Genomic DNA, 17512 nt, shown 5'->3' with positions numbered 1-17512 from the left:
CAGCAGTTCAGATGAAAGGCTGACTCTGTTTCACTTTCCGCAGATGCCGATCTGCAGAATGTTTCCAGCATTTGTTTTTGTGCAAAATATTTTGGTGCATTGTTCAGTCCATACTAAAAATCCCAGACCCCAGTTTCAATCTCCACTGAAATCCATTTGGGAAAATAATTACCAGTGGTTGAAATCCCATTAAGCCCTCCATTCAGGAATTTGCTGTGATTGTGCACTTCCTATGGAAATTCTCACGTGGAAAGGCATGCTCTTGGCTAAGGCAATATTTGTGACTGCTTGCAGAAAGATCAGTTGATTCATTCTCAACACATAGGTATCATTATGGAGCCCCTGCTCTCGTCCTAAAGTTAATGAGATCTATACGTTCTTGATTCCTTGTTAAATCTTCCAGGAAGATAGATCTGCCGCAGCATCATCCCTACCAAAACGTTGACACAGGATAATTTTAATTCACTGTTCCTACCTAACCCAGGCATTTGAAGTGCCTATCCTTTGCAGAGTTCTGTTTGTTATTTTCCATAAAATTCAACTTAACTTCCATTAAATTCAACTTATTTTCCATAATATCCCAAGGTACACAAGCAGCATCGCCAAATCATCATGAACACTCCTGAGACATGGAAAGTACCATTCACATTCAATTTGCACCAAGGTACCATGGGCAATTTTCATTTTGGCATAAATCAACAAATATGGCAAGGACTAAAACTAAATTAATCAAAGAGATATTCTGAAATGGTATTGTCTTTGAACCCCTGAAACGTTCAGGGACAATTTACATGTCAATTAACCCACAAACCTACAGGCCTTTGGAATGTCGGAGGGAACCGGAGCACCCGGAGAAAAAAACACACGTGGTCTCAGGGAGAATGTGTATACTCCAAACAGTCAACACCCGAAGTCAAGATAGAACCCCGGTGTATGGTGCTGTGAAGCAGCAACTCTACCTCTGCACCACTGTGCTACCCAATATGTATTTTGAAGGAAGTAATATTTTACCAGTGGGCCAATTTGACTTTGTCATTATAAATTGACAATAACTTTCAACATTTCACAACAATTGACCAGCTGACACAATAGACTGATGGAGCATTACAGCACAAATCTCTAGATGCTTTTGTTGGAACACCAGAGCCTTGGTCAGTAAGGCAGCTGAAACAGTGAAATAACAGCTTAAATACAGAGTGGAAGTGCCAAATCTGTCAGTGCACAATGCATTCAGGTCAGTGTCATTTTGAAGCTATTCGATTGTAAGAGTTATTTTGAAAGAAACACATTGCACAGCAAGCTCTGCTATTAGCAGGTGTCGGATCTTAGGGCACTAAGGGAAGCAGAGAACAAGTCAAGAAACTGTCTGAAATTATTCAACTGAACAGGTTCAATCCTACAGGGTAAATTAGTTTAAGGGGTTTTAATACATAAACGCTATTCAATAAGATCCTTGATTATAAAACATTTGTGAAGCAAAAGCGATACACTCCCAATTTGACGGTTGTGATTTTCTTTAAATTATTAAATTTGGTTCAACAGAAATCATTTTTTTAAGTACTACAGTCTGTGAGTCACTTTAAAAATATGATCATAACAATCTGCCTATTGTCCCAAGGAAGTGATAGATCACTGCACGACTCCAGTGGAGGTACCTGGAAATTTCAGAGCTAGTCAATTTCCACTTTCCATTAAGTTGCTATGGGAAGGGACTTTCTTTCCTCCACACAAGCTTTTGACCAAAGTTTGGTAAGTTGTTGTTTCAGATATTTTCTCACATGCTGGCTCAATGGGTCAGTCCCATAACTGATTTGTGCATCTTGTAATTAGGACTATATTGTTAAAATCCCAATGGCGGCATGGTGGCGCAGCAGCAGAGTTGCTGTCTTACAGCACCAGAGACCCAGGATCAATCTGGAATATGGATGCTGTCTATACGGAGTTTGTACATTCTCCTTGTGACACACATGCGTTTTCACTGAGCTCTTCGGTTTCCTCCCACACTCCAAAGCACTTGCAGGTTTGTAGGTTAATTTTGGCTTGGTATAAATGTGAATTGTCCGAAGTGTAGTATCATGTTAATGTGCATGGATTGCTGGTCAGCATGGACTCAGTGGGTCGAAGGGCCTGTTTCTAAACCTAATTAAATGCCTCATTAGTATAACCTCAGAAATTAATGGCAATATTTTTTTCTGGTCTAAATGGATAATATATCTCTTCTGAATGTATTTCTATCCTTTAGAAGTCTGATTATCGACAGTGATAAATGTAAAAGTGATACAAGTTCATATGACCAAACAGTATATATATATATATATATATATATATATATATATATATATATATATATATATAGAGAGAGAGAGAGAGAGAGATTTTAAGCCTGAACAAAGTGTTTCTTTTTTCATTCTTTTTTCACTAATTTCATGAGCTTAGGTGAACTTGACTGCTTGCCATTTTCTCACCGATGATGATAAAACCAGAGGGTCCATTCCAGCCAATCCCTGGTGTGTTTTTCCAAGACAAGGAACAACTGAATAGAGGTGAGGTGGGGCGTGGTTACTGAGGCAGATGAACTAATTGCTTCTAGCTGACCATTCTTGAGAGGAGAAGTATATAAATCAGCATGTGCGTCATCTCTCATCTAGATTTATTTTAAGGCGCCTAATTAATTTTTTTTTGAAATGTTCATGTTTAAAGAAATATTTTCCTTGGAAATGGAACAAAATATTACGTTAAGAACATAAACACTGATTTTAAACATGGAAATGGAGCAAATTAAAACTGATATGGTTCAAGTTGGAGGGGATGGGGGGGTGAATATAAAAATGGCTGCAGAACCCCTATTGCACATACTCGTGCATTAAATCAGAGCTTCATTTGTCAACAGGAATGTTACTAGCATTAAATAAAAAAACAGAATTTGGTAAAATATGTTGAATTCTGGCATTAATAAATTAGCAATGTAATACGAATGAGGCCTGAATTGCAGACAAAATTAACCAGTTGGCTTTGAAGCACAGCCAATATAGATTATTAATTCACAAAATACAGCCTACTTAAGGTGGACTTAGAAGACGATTAACTATTCATCTCATTAAGCACTGGGAACTGGCATAATTGGAAAGAAGTGAAGAGAGGGTTCAATGTTTTCAAAATTACATGATATGAAATGACAGATTTGAATATACTGTTAATGTTCCCTTTATGGTATTTTCAGCCTTTGAATTATATCTAAACTGTCCAACACTGATCTCTGAGAAATCTCTTTTGAGAAATAAAGACTTTTCTGTCCATATAAAGTGCACAGAAGGTACTTCCCATATCCAATGGGTATCTTAAGCATTATGATTGTTGATTGTTACCATATACAATTTTATCTTCCAGAACTTTGTAAACGGTGGCCAATTTTAATCATCAAAACCAACCTGTCAATTTTTACACCAGTGCCTTCACACTACCCCACACTGCTTCCAAATTTTCAGATATAAGAAATTCTCCACAATAGCATAGCAGATAAATGTGCCCTTTTGAGTATTCCTCAGCCATGCATATAAGATAGATTGGATATAATTTAAATCTTCATGCAAGATCTTACATTAGTCAGTAATAGTTGCAGGTGTCAGCCTTGGTTCAATAGAACCTTTGAGTTTGATGATGTGTTCCAAGCCAAAGTGTTTAAGCACTCAATTGAGGCTAACACTTCAGAAACCCTGAACGTGCAGCACTGTTGAAGATTTTGCTTTTCAGATGGGAACTTGATTTGAACAAACTCCCTAACATCTCACTGCGAATAAAGATCCCAATGCATGTTCAAAGAGGAACATGCAAATTCTGCTGTATTTTTTTGGTCAACAGCAATCATTAAAACAATTAAACAATTTAGTTAGAACCAAGGAACTGCAGGAATCACAAAAGGGTCCCGACCCGAAAAGTCACCAATCCATGTCCTGCAAAGATGCTGGTTGACACGCTGAGTTACTCCAGCACTTTGTTGCTTTTTATTTAGAGGAGTTTGCTAAGCACAGTATTGGCACACTGCTTCGCTACACAACCCACTATCACTGGATTAAATGATGATTCCAAAGTTAGTAATTTCACTGGCACAGTACAATACGCCAGCACAACTAACTGCCATGTTTAACGCTAGTGGACTGTGATTGATTCAGTGGCAAATAAAATAAGAAAATTAACTCCAGAGATGTTAGTTTGGGCAATCAAATACCAATCTATTCAATCTAAATCCCACCGCAGAAGCCTAGAAATTCATTTGCACAAAATAAATATTCTGAGGAGTGGTGGTCAACTTGATCCAATAACTCTTTTGTTCCATGTTTTTAGAACCAGCTCAACATTCCCAGCATGTTCTGCTTCTCATTGAGGCTTTAAGTGTCATCAGTATTTTGCTTTTGCAATGTTGGATTCAATTCACATCGGTCCAGAAATTATACCCACTGCTTGCAAATACTCCTCACCCTACAGGGTAGGCCGGATTTACCTTCCATGGTTTTCTTTGTGGGAGACAGTATTGAATATTGTATTGGGATGGGTGAAGGGCACTGATGTAGTTGGAGAACACGCCCTGTCCATAAGCAGCTAAAATAAACCTTTGGGAGGTGTTTAATCAGCTATCGAAGCCTGAATCTTTCGAAGAATCAGAAACATTCAAGAAACTATTACAATGTGAACTGTTTCACAATTCAAATTGTTAAAAATACAAAAAGTGAATTAATATATTCCAAACCCCCCAGTTCAATCCATCTTAGCCAATGCCCTACACTGAAATGACAAAAAAAAGTGTCCCTGTCAAAGTTAGTGCAGGCTATTCAAGTGAATTTCCAACATAAATAGTGAGCAACATCTGCAACATTACCTCAGTGATGGGCAGCATTGAGCTAAGATGAACTGACCACAACAAAAGGATTTCTACACCAAAATGTATGTATTCTACACCATTCTTTAAGATGTGGACATCAGCAGGTGATTATAGTCTGCAAACTTAAAACTATTATATTGTTGAACAACAGTAGGTAGACATAAATTCAGCAATTATTGAAAATCATAAATTAAAGAAATCTTTTCATTCTTGGGTTTAATTTGTTCCATATTTGATCTTTATGTCATCTATTTTGGGAGGAAATTGTATACTTCCAACTGTAATTGTGTCTCCACATCAAACAATAACATATTTGCTCAGCATTTGCCCAATACAGGATCTTTACATTACAGAATTATATATTTTTGATAGGTCAGTATTAACTTAAATAACAAGGAAAGTCAATGATGGCTTTGGATGGATAAGCTCCCTTCAGAGTAAAAAAGGTGGTGGCTTGAGACTAGAAATAGAGCACATAAATGAAATCAAAGCTCCACAACTAGTCTGAGGGTGTGCCATTATTGTAAAATGCACTGTCCTCCGAAAATGAAGTCCTTAAGTTAGATTATGTGGGATAAGGCAAATGTAAAACACTGAATTGTGTTTGTACAGAACCTTTTGTGAATTTAGGATTGTCCTACAGTTCTTTAATTGCAGTCAGTTTATTTGTTTAAGAGTTATATTGTAATTTTATAGGAAGTTCAGCAACATATTTGCTTAAAAATAATGAAGTAAATCATCTCTTCTTGATGTTGCCTGAGAGATACTTGTTTGAAGGCAGAAGGAGATTGCTCTGCTTTTCTTCATTGGACTACTTGCATTTATCCAAGAGACAGGATCTCTGTTTAACATCTCATTGGAAAGACAACATTTCCAAGAGTGCAATATTCCCTCAGGATTACACTGCCCCTTCATTTCTAAAGTGGAGTTGAACCCATAATTTCACAAAATAAACGATAGACACAAAATGCTGGATTAACTCAGCGGGACAGGCAGCAACTCTTGAGGGAAGGAATGGGTGGCGTTTTGGGTCGAGACCTTTCTTCAGACTGAAGGGTCTCAACCCGAGATCAGTTTGAAGAAAGGTCTCGACCCGAAACGTCACCCATTCCTTCTCTCCAGAGATGCTGCCTGTCCCGTTGAGTTACTCCAGCATTTTGTGTCTATCTTTGATTTAAACCAGAATCTGCAGTTCTTTCCTACACATCTCCCAAAATAAGGCTGACACCTTCAAATATTAATGAACTACAACTATCTGTTTAGATTCCTGTTTCTGAACACTTCCACTTCATCTTGAGTATCTGAAATGAACAGGATGGAACTTATATTTTTAAACATCAAAGATTTCCACTTATCAACACACACCATGGTTTTCTGTTAAAAATACAACACTTACTTTATTTCTTGTCTGAGTTTGTCCTATCAGGATGAGAGCATTTGATGAAATGATTGATAGGCAGAAGTTTATTAAAATTACTGACCGCTCTGACCGGATATACCTGCAATGTACATTAAAAACACAAGTTACAAGATAAGGCATTGTGAATGAAGGAAAGATAACTGGCCAGGCAGCCAACAGTTAGTTTTACGTCTCAACAAATTTTGCCAACAGACACTCTCTCTTCAGAATAAAGTCGAATAAAAATGAGTTCGAAACATAGAAAAATAGGGGCAGGAGTAGGCCATTCAGCCCTTCAAGCCAGCACCGCCATTCAATATGATCATGACTGACCATTCAAAATCTGTACCCTGTTCCTGCTTTTTCCCCATATCCCTTGATTCCTTTAGCCTCAAGAGCTAAATCTAATTTTCTCTTGAAAACATCCAGTGAATTGGCCTTCTGTGGCAGAGAATTCCACAGATGCACAACTCTCTGGGTGAAAATGCTTTTTCTCATCTCAGTCCTAAATGGCCCACCCCTTATTCTTAAACTGTGATCCCTGGTTCTGGACTCCCCAGAATTCAGTAAAAGTGAAAGATCTTATATATTGGCTTCCTACTAAAATTATAAATTCTGAGCCAAGAAAAATTAAATAAACCAAAAGGTTTGGCTGAAAAGGCCTTTGTGAACAAGAAAAAAACTTGTCATTTTCCCAGAATAATCTAACTCTGTAATGGCTTCAATGGTGATAGATTTAACTTTAAATTAAATGAATGGATTGGTTATGATACAGAATAATCTCTGATCAATAATCTTGAAAGTAAAATACTCATCAACCAAAGAGTTTTCATCCAGGTGTAGATTGCCCTCTGTTATCCATAAGCATAAAGTTAGACAACCCCAAAACAGGACATTTGGCAATCGGTTGTTTGCACCAACCTTCACAAACACCCACTTGGACTAATCCTATTCTATTCTCTCAAAATTCCCATCAACTTTTCCTTGTCCCATCCAATCTGATTCTACACTCACCTGGACACTACGATCAATTTACAGCAGCCATTTATAGTTACCAATCCACTCATTTTTGATGATGTAGCAGGAAACCAAAGTACCCTGATGAAACCCACAGTCACAGGAAGAACAAGCAAACTCCACATAGATAGCATTGGAGGTCAGCATCTCCAGTGACAGCTCCATTGTTGTGCCACATCTAACGTATAGACAAGATATTCTAATCAATGGACAGTTTGTGATACAATTAGTTTTTACACCCTGTCAGCAAGATGAAGGAGCAAGGTATTGACTTCAGGAAATGAGGTGATGTACACGACCCAATCAGCATCATTAGTGCCAAAGTGGAGATGGCTGAGATCTTCATGATCCAAGGCATAAATATCACCAACAATTTATCTGGACCAAACACACTGAAGCCAAGGTCATGACAACATATCAATTGCTCGACTTCCTCAGAAGATTAAGGAAGTTTGCCATGATTCCAATAACTCTCACCAATTTACTACTGAACAACGTAGAAAACATCCTATCGGGATGCACCGTGGCTTGGTTTGTTAACAACTCTGCCCAAGAGTACAAGAAATTGCAGAGAGTTGTGGATGTAGTCCAGTCCATCCTTCCCCCCCATCCCCCCCCCATTTCATCTACACTTCAAGTTACCTTGGAAAAGTAGCCAACATAATCAGCACTATTTACCCTGATCATGCCCTCTTCTCCCCTCTCACGTTGGGCAGAAGATACAAAAGCTTGGAAGCACAGACCACTTGAGTCAGGTTACTGAACAGTCCTCTCATGTAAGGGTGTAGACCCGATCTCCTAATCTATCTCATTGCGGACCTTGCACTTTTTTATCTGAACAATTTTTTCTATAATTGTAATGCTGTGACACTATATTCTGCAGCCTGGTACTTTTCTCTTTGCACGACCTGGTGTACTTGTGCATGGATTGATCGTACTTGTGCATGGTACAATTTGACTGGAAAGCATGCAAACAAAGTCTTTCACTGTATCTCGGTACATGTGCCTACAATAAACCAATGACATTACCAATGAAGCATTACAGATATAAAAACAGCTAAACATTTCATTTGAATGAATTACTTAAAATATATTATGAATATTTTGTTAAAGAGGTAGACCATAATGCAATGGATAAACAGCATTTGTTCATAAGATCATTTGAAAGTAGGAAAGCCAAACATACATTGATTGAATAATCCAGTCAATTAGAGACATCACCTTCACTAAATCAATGTTTACACCCCTGAAATAAATGGGTGGTTATGCGTGTTAGATGAGAAGTGAAAGCAGACAGAGTAAGACAGTGATGCCTCTTCCAATTTCTATTCTACCTGACCATTCTCACCATCAAATCTCAAAGTCTAGGGTCACACATGAAAAAGGGCCACTGGTATAGATTAAATTAGATACATTAGAACCAATCTAGAAATAAAAAGCACGAAGTGCGACAATAAAAACTAATTAAGACTTAAAAATTAGATTAAAATGTTGCCTTAACAAAAATATTTTTAATGCATAATTTATTCATATTTGTATATTTATCTCAATGTCAATATTAAGGGGCTAAATTGTGCTTTGTTTCCTAGAAGAGTAATGGGGATCATAATTTTAAAAGATGCATGATTGATTATTCTAACTCAATATTTGAATAAATAGTCACAGCCAAGGAGCAACTGGTGCTACAGTATAATTCCACAATACGTATTTATTTCTAATGTATTTATTGTAAGTAGGGATAATTTAATAATAGTCATGAGACCCAAACAGTAGCCTTACATGAAACGCACATGCACACCTTGTTTAATTTACCAAATCTGGATGTTAATATTGCTGCAAAGATCAGTATTTAATGTCTAATCCTACTTGTCCTTGGATTGGGTATGACTTCTTCTGCGGTCAGTGACCACATGGGGTGGAAGATTGCAACCTTCACGTGGTCTGCCCTGTTTCGACTAATGCAATCAACTCAACATGCACAAATGGAAGATCAAATAGAACAAGTTGTCCAACAACTTTAGGCTGTGCATGCCACACGAAAGAAGAAGGAGTGACCACATTACGCTGGTAGACACAGTGTTGGAATAACAGCGGATCAAGCAGAATTTCTGGAGAAATTCCAGAGATGCTTCCTGACCCGCTACTGCATTTCTCCAGAGATGCTGCCTGACTCGCAGAGTTACTCCAGCACTTTGTTTGGTATGAACCAGCATCTGAAGTTCCTTCCTACACATTACTCTGGTTCTCGAATTAGAAATACGGCAGAGAGGAGAGACACTGCAGATTTTCTTTTTAAAGAGCTTTATTAAATTAGTTTATTTGTATGTTAATCAGCAGCTTGTGGTCACTATTAATGATATTAATTTTAATTCCAGATGTTATTGAGTTAGTTTAATTTAAGAACTTGTTGCAATGTATTTTGAACTCATGCTTCCTCTTTCATCAGAATAAACCTCTGGATCAATCACCCAGAAAGTTCACACTGTGCATAGAACAGTGGAATGTACACTACTTCGAGGCATCCCTTCTGGAGAATTATTCACTGTCAGGTCTGTTTGTAGCTTACATTACTTCTCGGAATAAAAATGTATCATAGCATTATCTCTTCCTTAGCTTATTTTCCTCAGAATATGAAACTGAAGCCCATGTTCCTCTTTAGTAGCTCAAGGACATATAGCTGCTTTTCACTTTTTCTGAATCCAAATCAATTTTCATCCTGTCTGGTCTAATTGTGGATTCCTAATCGCCATTCCTATGTGACTGCATGGATCAATAAAGTTGTGCAATTATTAAAATCAATACCAACTGGCCCTGGAGCCTCCTAACAATCTCCCTGATTAGTTATCTTCCCACCTGCTGGGCTATCCGTGAAGTGTCTAGACCAACAAGATGTTGATCTATCAAAACACATAACTGCTGTGCCAGATATATATTTGAAATCTGAATGACAACTACCTTTTGATTTGTGATAGAGGGGATGTTCCTTCTCTCTCTTCATTTCCTCGGATGCCTGCCTTGGACCGCAATTTATTTGCCTTTTATACAAGTTCAGTCAGCTGCTCACACCTCAACTGAGGTGAGTTAGAATGGCAGGCATTATAGAAACCCAATCAATGTTCTAAAACCTGCCTGGAAGCTCAAGCCCACACACCACAAGTTTGTTTCCATTTGAAACAGGAGCACTGGATGCAGGCAGCAAAATGTCTTCCGAATTTAAAGAAAATGATTTATTAGTTATTCTCAGTAGTTGAATTACTAGAAATTAATTTATGAAGTATTCCATAAAATATTTTGGTTAATCTATCTATCTTTAAAACTGTGTGCCTGTCGCCTGCCGTCCATCCGGCTGCCTGTCTGCCTTTCGATTTGTTCCCATCATGTGATGTCACAATGCCCAATGCTCGCAGATGTCCAATCGCAATGCCCGATGCTCGCAGATGTCCAATCGGAATGGATCCATTTACATGTACGGCTTCCGACTGCATTTCTTCCTTTGATTCCCTGCAACTCTGAAACCAGACGCAGAATCGCCGACATCTTTTCCATTTCACTTTTCTTTCTAAGTATCCGCTCCTCATTACATTTCGTCGTGTTTAAGTACACGTTTTTAATCAAAATTTCAAAAATAAACTGGCTTCGCACCAATAGAAGCAGCACCAGCCCCAGCCCCTGATGAACGTTCCATTATGTGATGTCACAATGCCCGATGCTCACATATGTCCAATCGGAATGGATTCATTTACATATGCCTTTGCAGGAGCCCCAGCTCACGGTGAACGTTCCATCGTGTGATGTCACAATGCCCAATGCTCAAATACATTGTTGCCATAGAGGGAGTACAGAGAAGGTTCACCAGACTGATTCCTGGAATGTCAGGATTTTCAAATGAAGAAAAACTGGATAGACTCGCCTTGTACTCGCTAGATTTTAGAAGATTGAGGGGGTATCTTATAGAAACGTATAACATTCTTAAGGGGTTGGACAGGCTAGATGCAGGAAGATTGTTCCGGATGTTGGGGAAGACCAGAACAAGGGGTCACACTTTAAGGATAAGGGGGAAATCCTTTAGGACAGAGATGAGAAAAACATTTTTCACACAGAGAGTGGTGAATCTCTGGAATTATCTGCCACAGAAGGTAGTTGAGGTCAGTTCATTGGCTATATTTAAGAGGGAGTTAGATGTGGCCCTTGTGTATGGAGAGAAGGCAGGTACAGGATACTGAGTTGGATGATCAGCCATGATCATATTGAATGGTGGTGCAGGCTAGAAGGGCCGAATGGCCTATTCCTGCACTTAATTTCTATGTTTCCCTCTCCTCAACCCTCTCCCTCTCCCACCCATCACTCTCTCCCCCACCCCCCTTCCCTCTCTACCCCACCCCCTTCCCTCTCTCCCCCCGCCCCCTTCCCCTTCCCCTCTGTCCCTCTTCCACCAGTCCCTCTACCCCTCCCTCCCCACTCTTCCACTTCTCTCCCCTTACCCCACCCCTCTCCCTCCCTCACCCCTCTCTCTTCCCCTCCCTGTCCCAACCCTTCCCCTACCCCTCTGTCCCTCTTCCACCACTCCCCCATCCCTCTTCCACCACTCCCGCTACCACTCCCACCCTCCCCACTCTTCCACTTCTCTCCCCCTTCTCTCCTCCCCCTCTCCCTCTCCTCACCCCTCTTCCATCCCTCTCTCCCCCACCCCTTCCCCCTCTACCCCACCCCCTTCCCTCTCTCCCCCACCCCCTTCCCCTCTGTCCCTCTTCCACCACTCCCCCTACCCCTCCCTCTCCCACTTCTCTTCCCTTACCCCACCCCTCTCCCTCCCTCACCCCCCCCTCCCTTCCCCTCTCTCCCGCACCCCTTCCCCTACCCCTCTGTCCCTCTTCCACCACTTTACCTGTCCCTCTTCCACCACTCCTGCTACCCCTCTCCCCCTCCCTCCCTCCCTCTCCTCTCTTCCACTTCTCTCTCCCCCCACCCCTCTCCCCCTCCAATTCCACTCTCCCCCTCCCTCCACACTCTTCCCCCTCTCCCTCCTCATTCCCTTACCGTGCACAGTCTCTGTCTTTAAGAAGGAACTACAGATGCTGGAAAATCGAAGGTAGACATAAAAAAAGCTGGATAAACTCAGCGGGTGCGGCAGCATCTATGGAGCGAATTGAATGGTCAACGTTTTTGGCCGAAACACGGAAGAAGGGTTTTGGCCAAAAACGTTGCCCTTTTCCTTCGGTCCATAGATGCTGCTGCACCCGCTGAGTTTATCCAGCTTTTTTGTTGTTGTACCAGCCTCTCTCTCTGCCCTTTTCTCTTCTCTCGACTCATGCATGCCTGCTCCAACCGCTCCCCCCCCCCCTTCACCTCTCTCCCCCATCCTCTTCTTCCCCCCCCTCCCCCTCTCCCTCTCCACCCTCCTCCTCCCCTTCCTCACAAAATATTTTTTGTGGGGGCGGGTCCTCAGTGTGTGTGACTGTTTGTGGAGGCAGCCACGCGCTCTCCATTCAAGAAGACGCTCATCTGTTTGTGGAGGCGCGTGCTTAGTATGTGACCAAAGATCTTATAGCGGAGCTCTCCGCCACAAGATCTTTGTGTGTGACGACACACGATCCCCCCCCCACCCCCCCCTTTTGGTGCAGGAGGCGCGCGCAGCATCTGAACGCTCAGCGAATATTCGAATTCTTCACTAACCGTCATTCTGACTTTGCTTGTGAAGAGAAAAGTCCTGAATTGCATTTGTCTGATGCAGGAAGATTGTTCCCGATGTTGGAGAAGTCCAGGACAAGCGGGTCACAGTTTAAGGATAAAGGGGAATTCCTTTAGTACTGAGATGAGGAAAACATTTTTCACACAGAGAGTGGTGAGTCTCTGGAACTCTCTGCCACAGAAGGTAGTTGAGGTCAGTTCATTGGCTATATTTAAGAGGGAGTTAGATGTGGCTCTTGTGGCTAAAGGGATCAGGGGGTACGGAGAGAAGGCAGGTACAGGATACTGAGTTGGATGATCAGCCATGATCATATTGAATGGTGGTGCAGGCTCGAAGGGCCGAATGGCCTACTCCTGCATTTAATTTCCATGCTTCTATGTTTCCCTCTCCTCACCCCTCTCCCTCTCCCACCCATCCCTCTCTCCGCACCCCCCTTCCCTCTCTACCACCACCCCTTACCCCTACCCCTCTGTCCCTCTTTCACCACTCCCCCTACCCCTCCCTCCCCACTCTTCCACTTCTATCCCCTTACCCGACGCCTCTCCCTCCCCCACCCCTCTCTCTTCCGCTCCCTTCCCCTCTCTCCCCCACCCCTTCCCCTCTGTCCCTCTTCCAACCACTCCCGCTACCCCTCCCTCCCCACTCTTCCACTTCTCTCCCACTCTCTCCTCCCCCTCTCCTCACCCCTCTCCCATCCCTCTCTCCCCCACCCCCTTCCCTCTCTACCCCACCCCCTTCCCTCTCTCCCCCCACCCCCTTCCCCCATCCCTCTGTCCCTCTTCCATCACTCCCCCTACGCTCTTCCCTCCCCACTCTTCCACTTCTCTCCCCCTTCCCCTCCACTCTCCCTCCCCACTCTTTCCCCTCTCTCCCCCACCCCTCTCCCCCTCCCTCCCTCCTCCCCATCTTCCCCATCCCTCCTCCCCCACATCTCTCTCCCCATCTCTCACCCCCTACCCCGCTCTCCTTTCCCTCCCAAATCTATCCCGTTTCCTCCTCCTCCTCTCCCCTCCCTCCCCTCTTCTCACCCCCCCCCCCCAAACGCCGTTGGGGAAACAGACCCAATGGATCTGCACTTGGTCTAGTCATTAATTTAAAACTAGCATTGCTCAAATTCTTAATTAAAACTGAATAGATAGTGTTATGATTATTGCATCCATTTTCCATTCTAATTAAGATTTCCAGTTCAGCATTTCGTTTTCACGCCTTTGCATGTGTTGTAACTTCCCTTATTGTCAGCTGTGTAGACACTGATGATAATCCCACCCACGATGGGGACATCACACATAATTTAATTGATCACGCTTCATCAACCCACCCTGAACACTGGGACCATTTTTATCTATTCATTACAAAAAGGCCACTGCCACTATCGGATTAATGGGCCTCTTCTCCTCACTTCCACCCATCGACCCCAAGTCATAGAGTCATACAGCATGGAAACAGGCCCTTCGGCTCAAATTTCCCATGCTGACCAGCATGCCCCATCTCCACTAGTCCTACCTGCCCATGTTTGCCCCGTATCCCTTTAATCCTTTCCTATCCACGTACCTGTCTAAATACCCTTTAAATGGATTAATACAAAGTTGAAACAGGCCCTTCGGCCCAACCTGCCCACACCAACAAAAGGATAAACATTGAGATTTAAACATTGAGATTTTCTTTCTGGCCTATCTGGCCAAAATGGAAAAATATTAGAAAATCCCACTATTCCTAATTTAAGATCCACTATTTGGTATGTATCTGTATTTGCTAAAGCTCTGAATCAAACACTCTAAAACTCTGAAATAATTTGCTGCAAAACTGACATTAACGTAAAGTATGTCTGTTTTAAAATCCTATGTCCCTATTTGTCCTCCAAAAGAAAACAACTGAATGTTTACACTTCTGGATTATATTTCATATTGCTCCAGATGTGACAAGCCAGTAAAAATCAAATAAACAATTGATGAGAACATTTTCCCTAATTCAGAGCAGGACATAGGTTTTTATGTTAGAATAAATCAGTAAGAAAATGCATTTGGGAGATTTAAAGCTGTTGAAATTCTATTCAGCGGTATGTCATGGTCACACAGATCTATAGTCAAATGAAACCCTAGTTCACCACAAATCGCCAAAATGAGCAACTACTCAATTTGCCCTCTCTTATCCAGCCCACACTTACATAATATTATAAATTAAAGCAAAAGAAACAGAAGCAGGTGGAAAATGAACTCTGAACTACATCAAGTAGACTAACAAATAATCTATTACTAAAACTCTCTGTTTGTTTGTGTGCGTGAGTGCGTGAGTGTGCATTACATCCACAAACCCCGCCAAAACGGTACAAGATAGCGCTACAATATTTGGCCCACCTTACTCACCATTGGCCTGTGATGTTCAGTTTTGTTTGGATTCATGTTATATTTTACAAGTCATTGACATATTAATCTTAAATTAGCCTAAAAGAGCGCCCCCACTTGCTGGCCATGCCTGCACAGTTCGGGGAGGCCCATCACCCGCGTCACAATTGAGAATGGCGCCGGTGCAGGGTCCAGGGGCGGGGAGGGGCTGCTCCGGGGACCCTGGGCCCCGGAGCCTGCGTGCTGAGGCTGGGGGCAGCGCTCCGGGCCTGCACGGCAGGATCCGGGGGCGGGTAGAGGCCATACCGGGAACCCGGGGCCTGGGCACTGAGGCTGGGTCTGGGGGTGAGGACGCTGCTGCTCCGGCCCGCGGGGGGGAAGAGGTGCGGGACCCGGAGCAGGAATAGGCCGTAGCCTCGGCCTCTCCCTCCCTGTCCTCTGGCACCAGGCCGCTTGGCTTGTCCCCCCTGACAGCCCCCGCCTCAAGCACAAATTAATCGCCGACAAGTGATTTACATCGAGATCCTTGGGAGGTGAGGAGGAAGTGTGGGGGGATTGAGGGAGAGGAGGGGGTAGGGGGGGAGAGGGAGGAGAAAGTGGTGGAGGGAGAGTGGGGGATGGAGAGAGTGGAGTGGGGGAGGTAGGGAGTGGGGGATAGAGGGAGAGGAGGGCAGTGAAGGAAGTGAGGAGGGATAGTGGGGGGGGTGGGATGGGGTAGGTGATAAGTGGGTGAGGAGGGGGATAGGAGTGGGATAGAAAGAGAGGAGGGGCTAGAGAGGGGTGAGGGGTTATGGAGGGAGGGAGGGACTGAGCGTAGGGGAGAGGGAGGGAGTGGGGGAGGGGAGGCAGAGAGGGGAATGTAGGAGGGTGAAGAGGAGGAGGTGGGAGTGCTGGGGGATGAGGGGGAATGGAGGAGGATAGTGGTAGGAAGATAGATAGTCAGGTACTACAAGTACAAGCAGGTATATGCTTCCAAAAATGAGGAGATCAAACTGTGCTGAATGTATTAGGTTTACTGTCACCAAAGCCTGAGGCATTCAAAGCAAACCATCCCACCTCCAATCCCCACCCCATAGTGAACATCATTACTTTACTAATTACCTGCATAAACTGCAATTCATCTTTCTGTGACTCTTATGTGAAGACACCTACTATACATTTTAAAGACTGTCCTCATTTTTTTCACATCAAACTCAAATTTCAGTTATGCCAACATTATAGACCATTTGCCATGTCCTGACTTATTCAGCTAAGCAATCTGTATCACATAGACATCCACTCACACAATTTTCCCACCAACTCTATCATCAGAAAAATATTACAACCTGTCATTAATATAGATTGTGAGCAGCTGAGTTTCAATCACCAATCTGCATGTCACCCCAATAACTACAGCTTGCCAATCTGAAAACTGTATATTTCTACTCTTCTTATTGTATGTGAACTAATCTATCTATCCATATCCAGGGGCCACAGTTTAAGAATAAGGGGTAGGTCATTTAGGACTGAGATGAGGGAAAACGTCTTCACCCAGAGAGTTGTGAATCTGTGGAATTCTCTGCCACAGAAGGCAGTGGAGGCCAATTCACTAGATGTTTTCAAGTGAGAGTTAGATTTAGCTCTTGGGCTAAAGGAATCAAGGGATATGGGGAAAAAGCACGAATGGGGTACTGATTTTGGATGATCAGCCATGATCATATTGAATAGCGGTGCTGGCTCGAACGGCTGAATGGCTTACACCTGCACCTATTTTCCTATGTTTCTATGTGTCTAGGAACCATTGACCATGAACCCTTGGCTAATTATGGTCCTAGTAGCAGGCTGGGCATAAAGGAAGACACTAGGAACTGCAGATGCTGGAATCTTGAACAAAATACAAAGTGCTGGAGTAACTCTGTGGATCAGTCTGAAGAAGGGTCCTGAGCCAAATTATTGCCAATCCATTTCTTCCACATATGCTGCTTGGCCTGTTGAGTTACTCCAGCACTTTATGTTTTGGTATAAAGGAATCAAAAAATAGAAATTAAAAAAAATCACTACTCCCTTCATCCCAATGTTCCATTGTAAGTAGGCAAACACGCTATTCTCAGGCCTCTGCTTCCTCACTAGGTACATTGATCATTGCTTTCCTCTCAGTACTCCTCAATGTAGCAATCTAATGCATCAGAAATGGACAATAGAGCCACATC

At 42.6% G+C, this 17512-nt stretch overlaps 1 protein-coding gene across 6 annotated transcripts in view; it reads right to left on the bottom strand.

Moving 5' to 3' along the window:
• Window positions 1-17512, bottom strand: part of adgrb1 (adhesion G protein-coupled receptor B1) — a 576464-nt gene that overhangs the window by 125582 nt on the left and 433370 nt on the right. For all 6 annotated transcript variants that reach the window (XM_033019939.1, XM_033019941.1, XM_033019942.1 and 3 more), the window contains one exon: window positions 6273-6375. In XM_033019939.1, the coding sequence (XP_032875830.1) occupies window positions 6273-6375 (103 nt within the window). The remainder of the gene's footprint in view (window positions 1-6272; window positions 6376-17512) is intronic.

Source organism: Amblyraja radiata, chromosome 4, assembly GCF_010909765.2.
Source record: "Amblyraja radiata isolate CabotCenter1 chromosome 4, sAmbRad1.1.pri, whole genome shotgun sequence".
Classification (NCBI taxonomy): domain Eukaryota; kingdom Metazoa; phylum Chordata; class Chondrichthyes; order Rajiformes; family Rajidae; genus Amblyraja; species Amblyraja radiata.
This window is presented reverse-complemented; position numbering and strand designations above follow the sequence as displayed.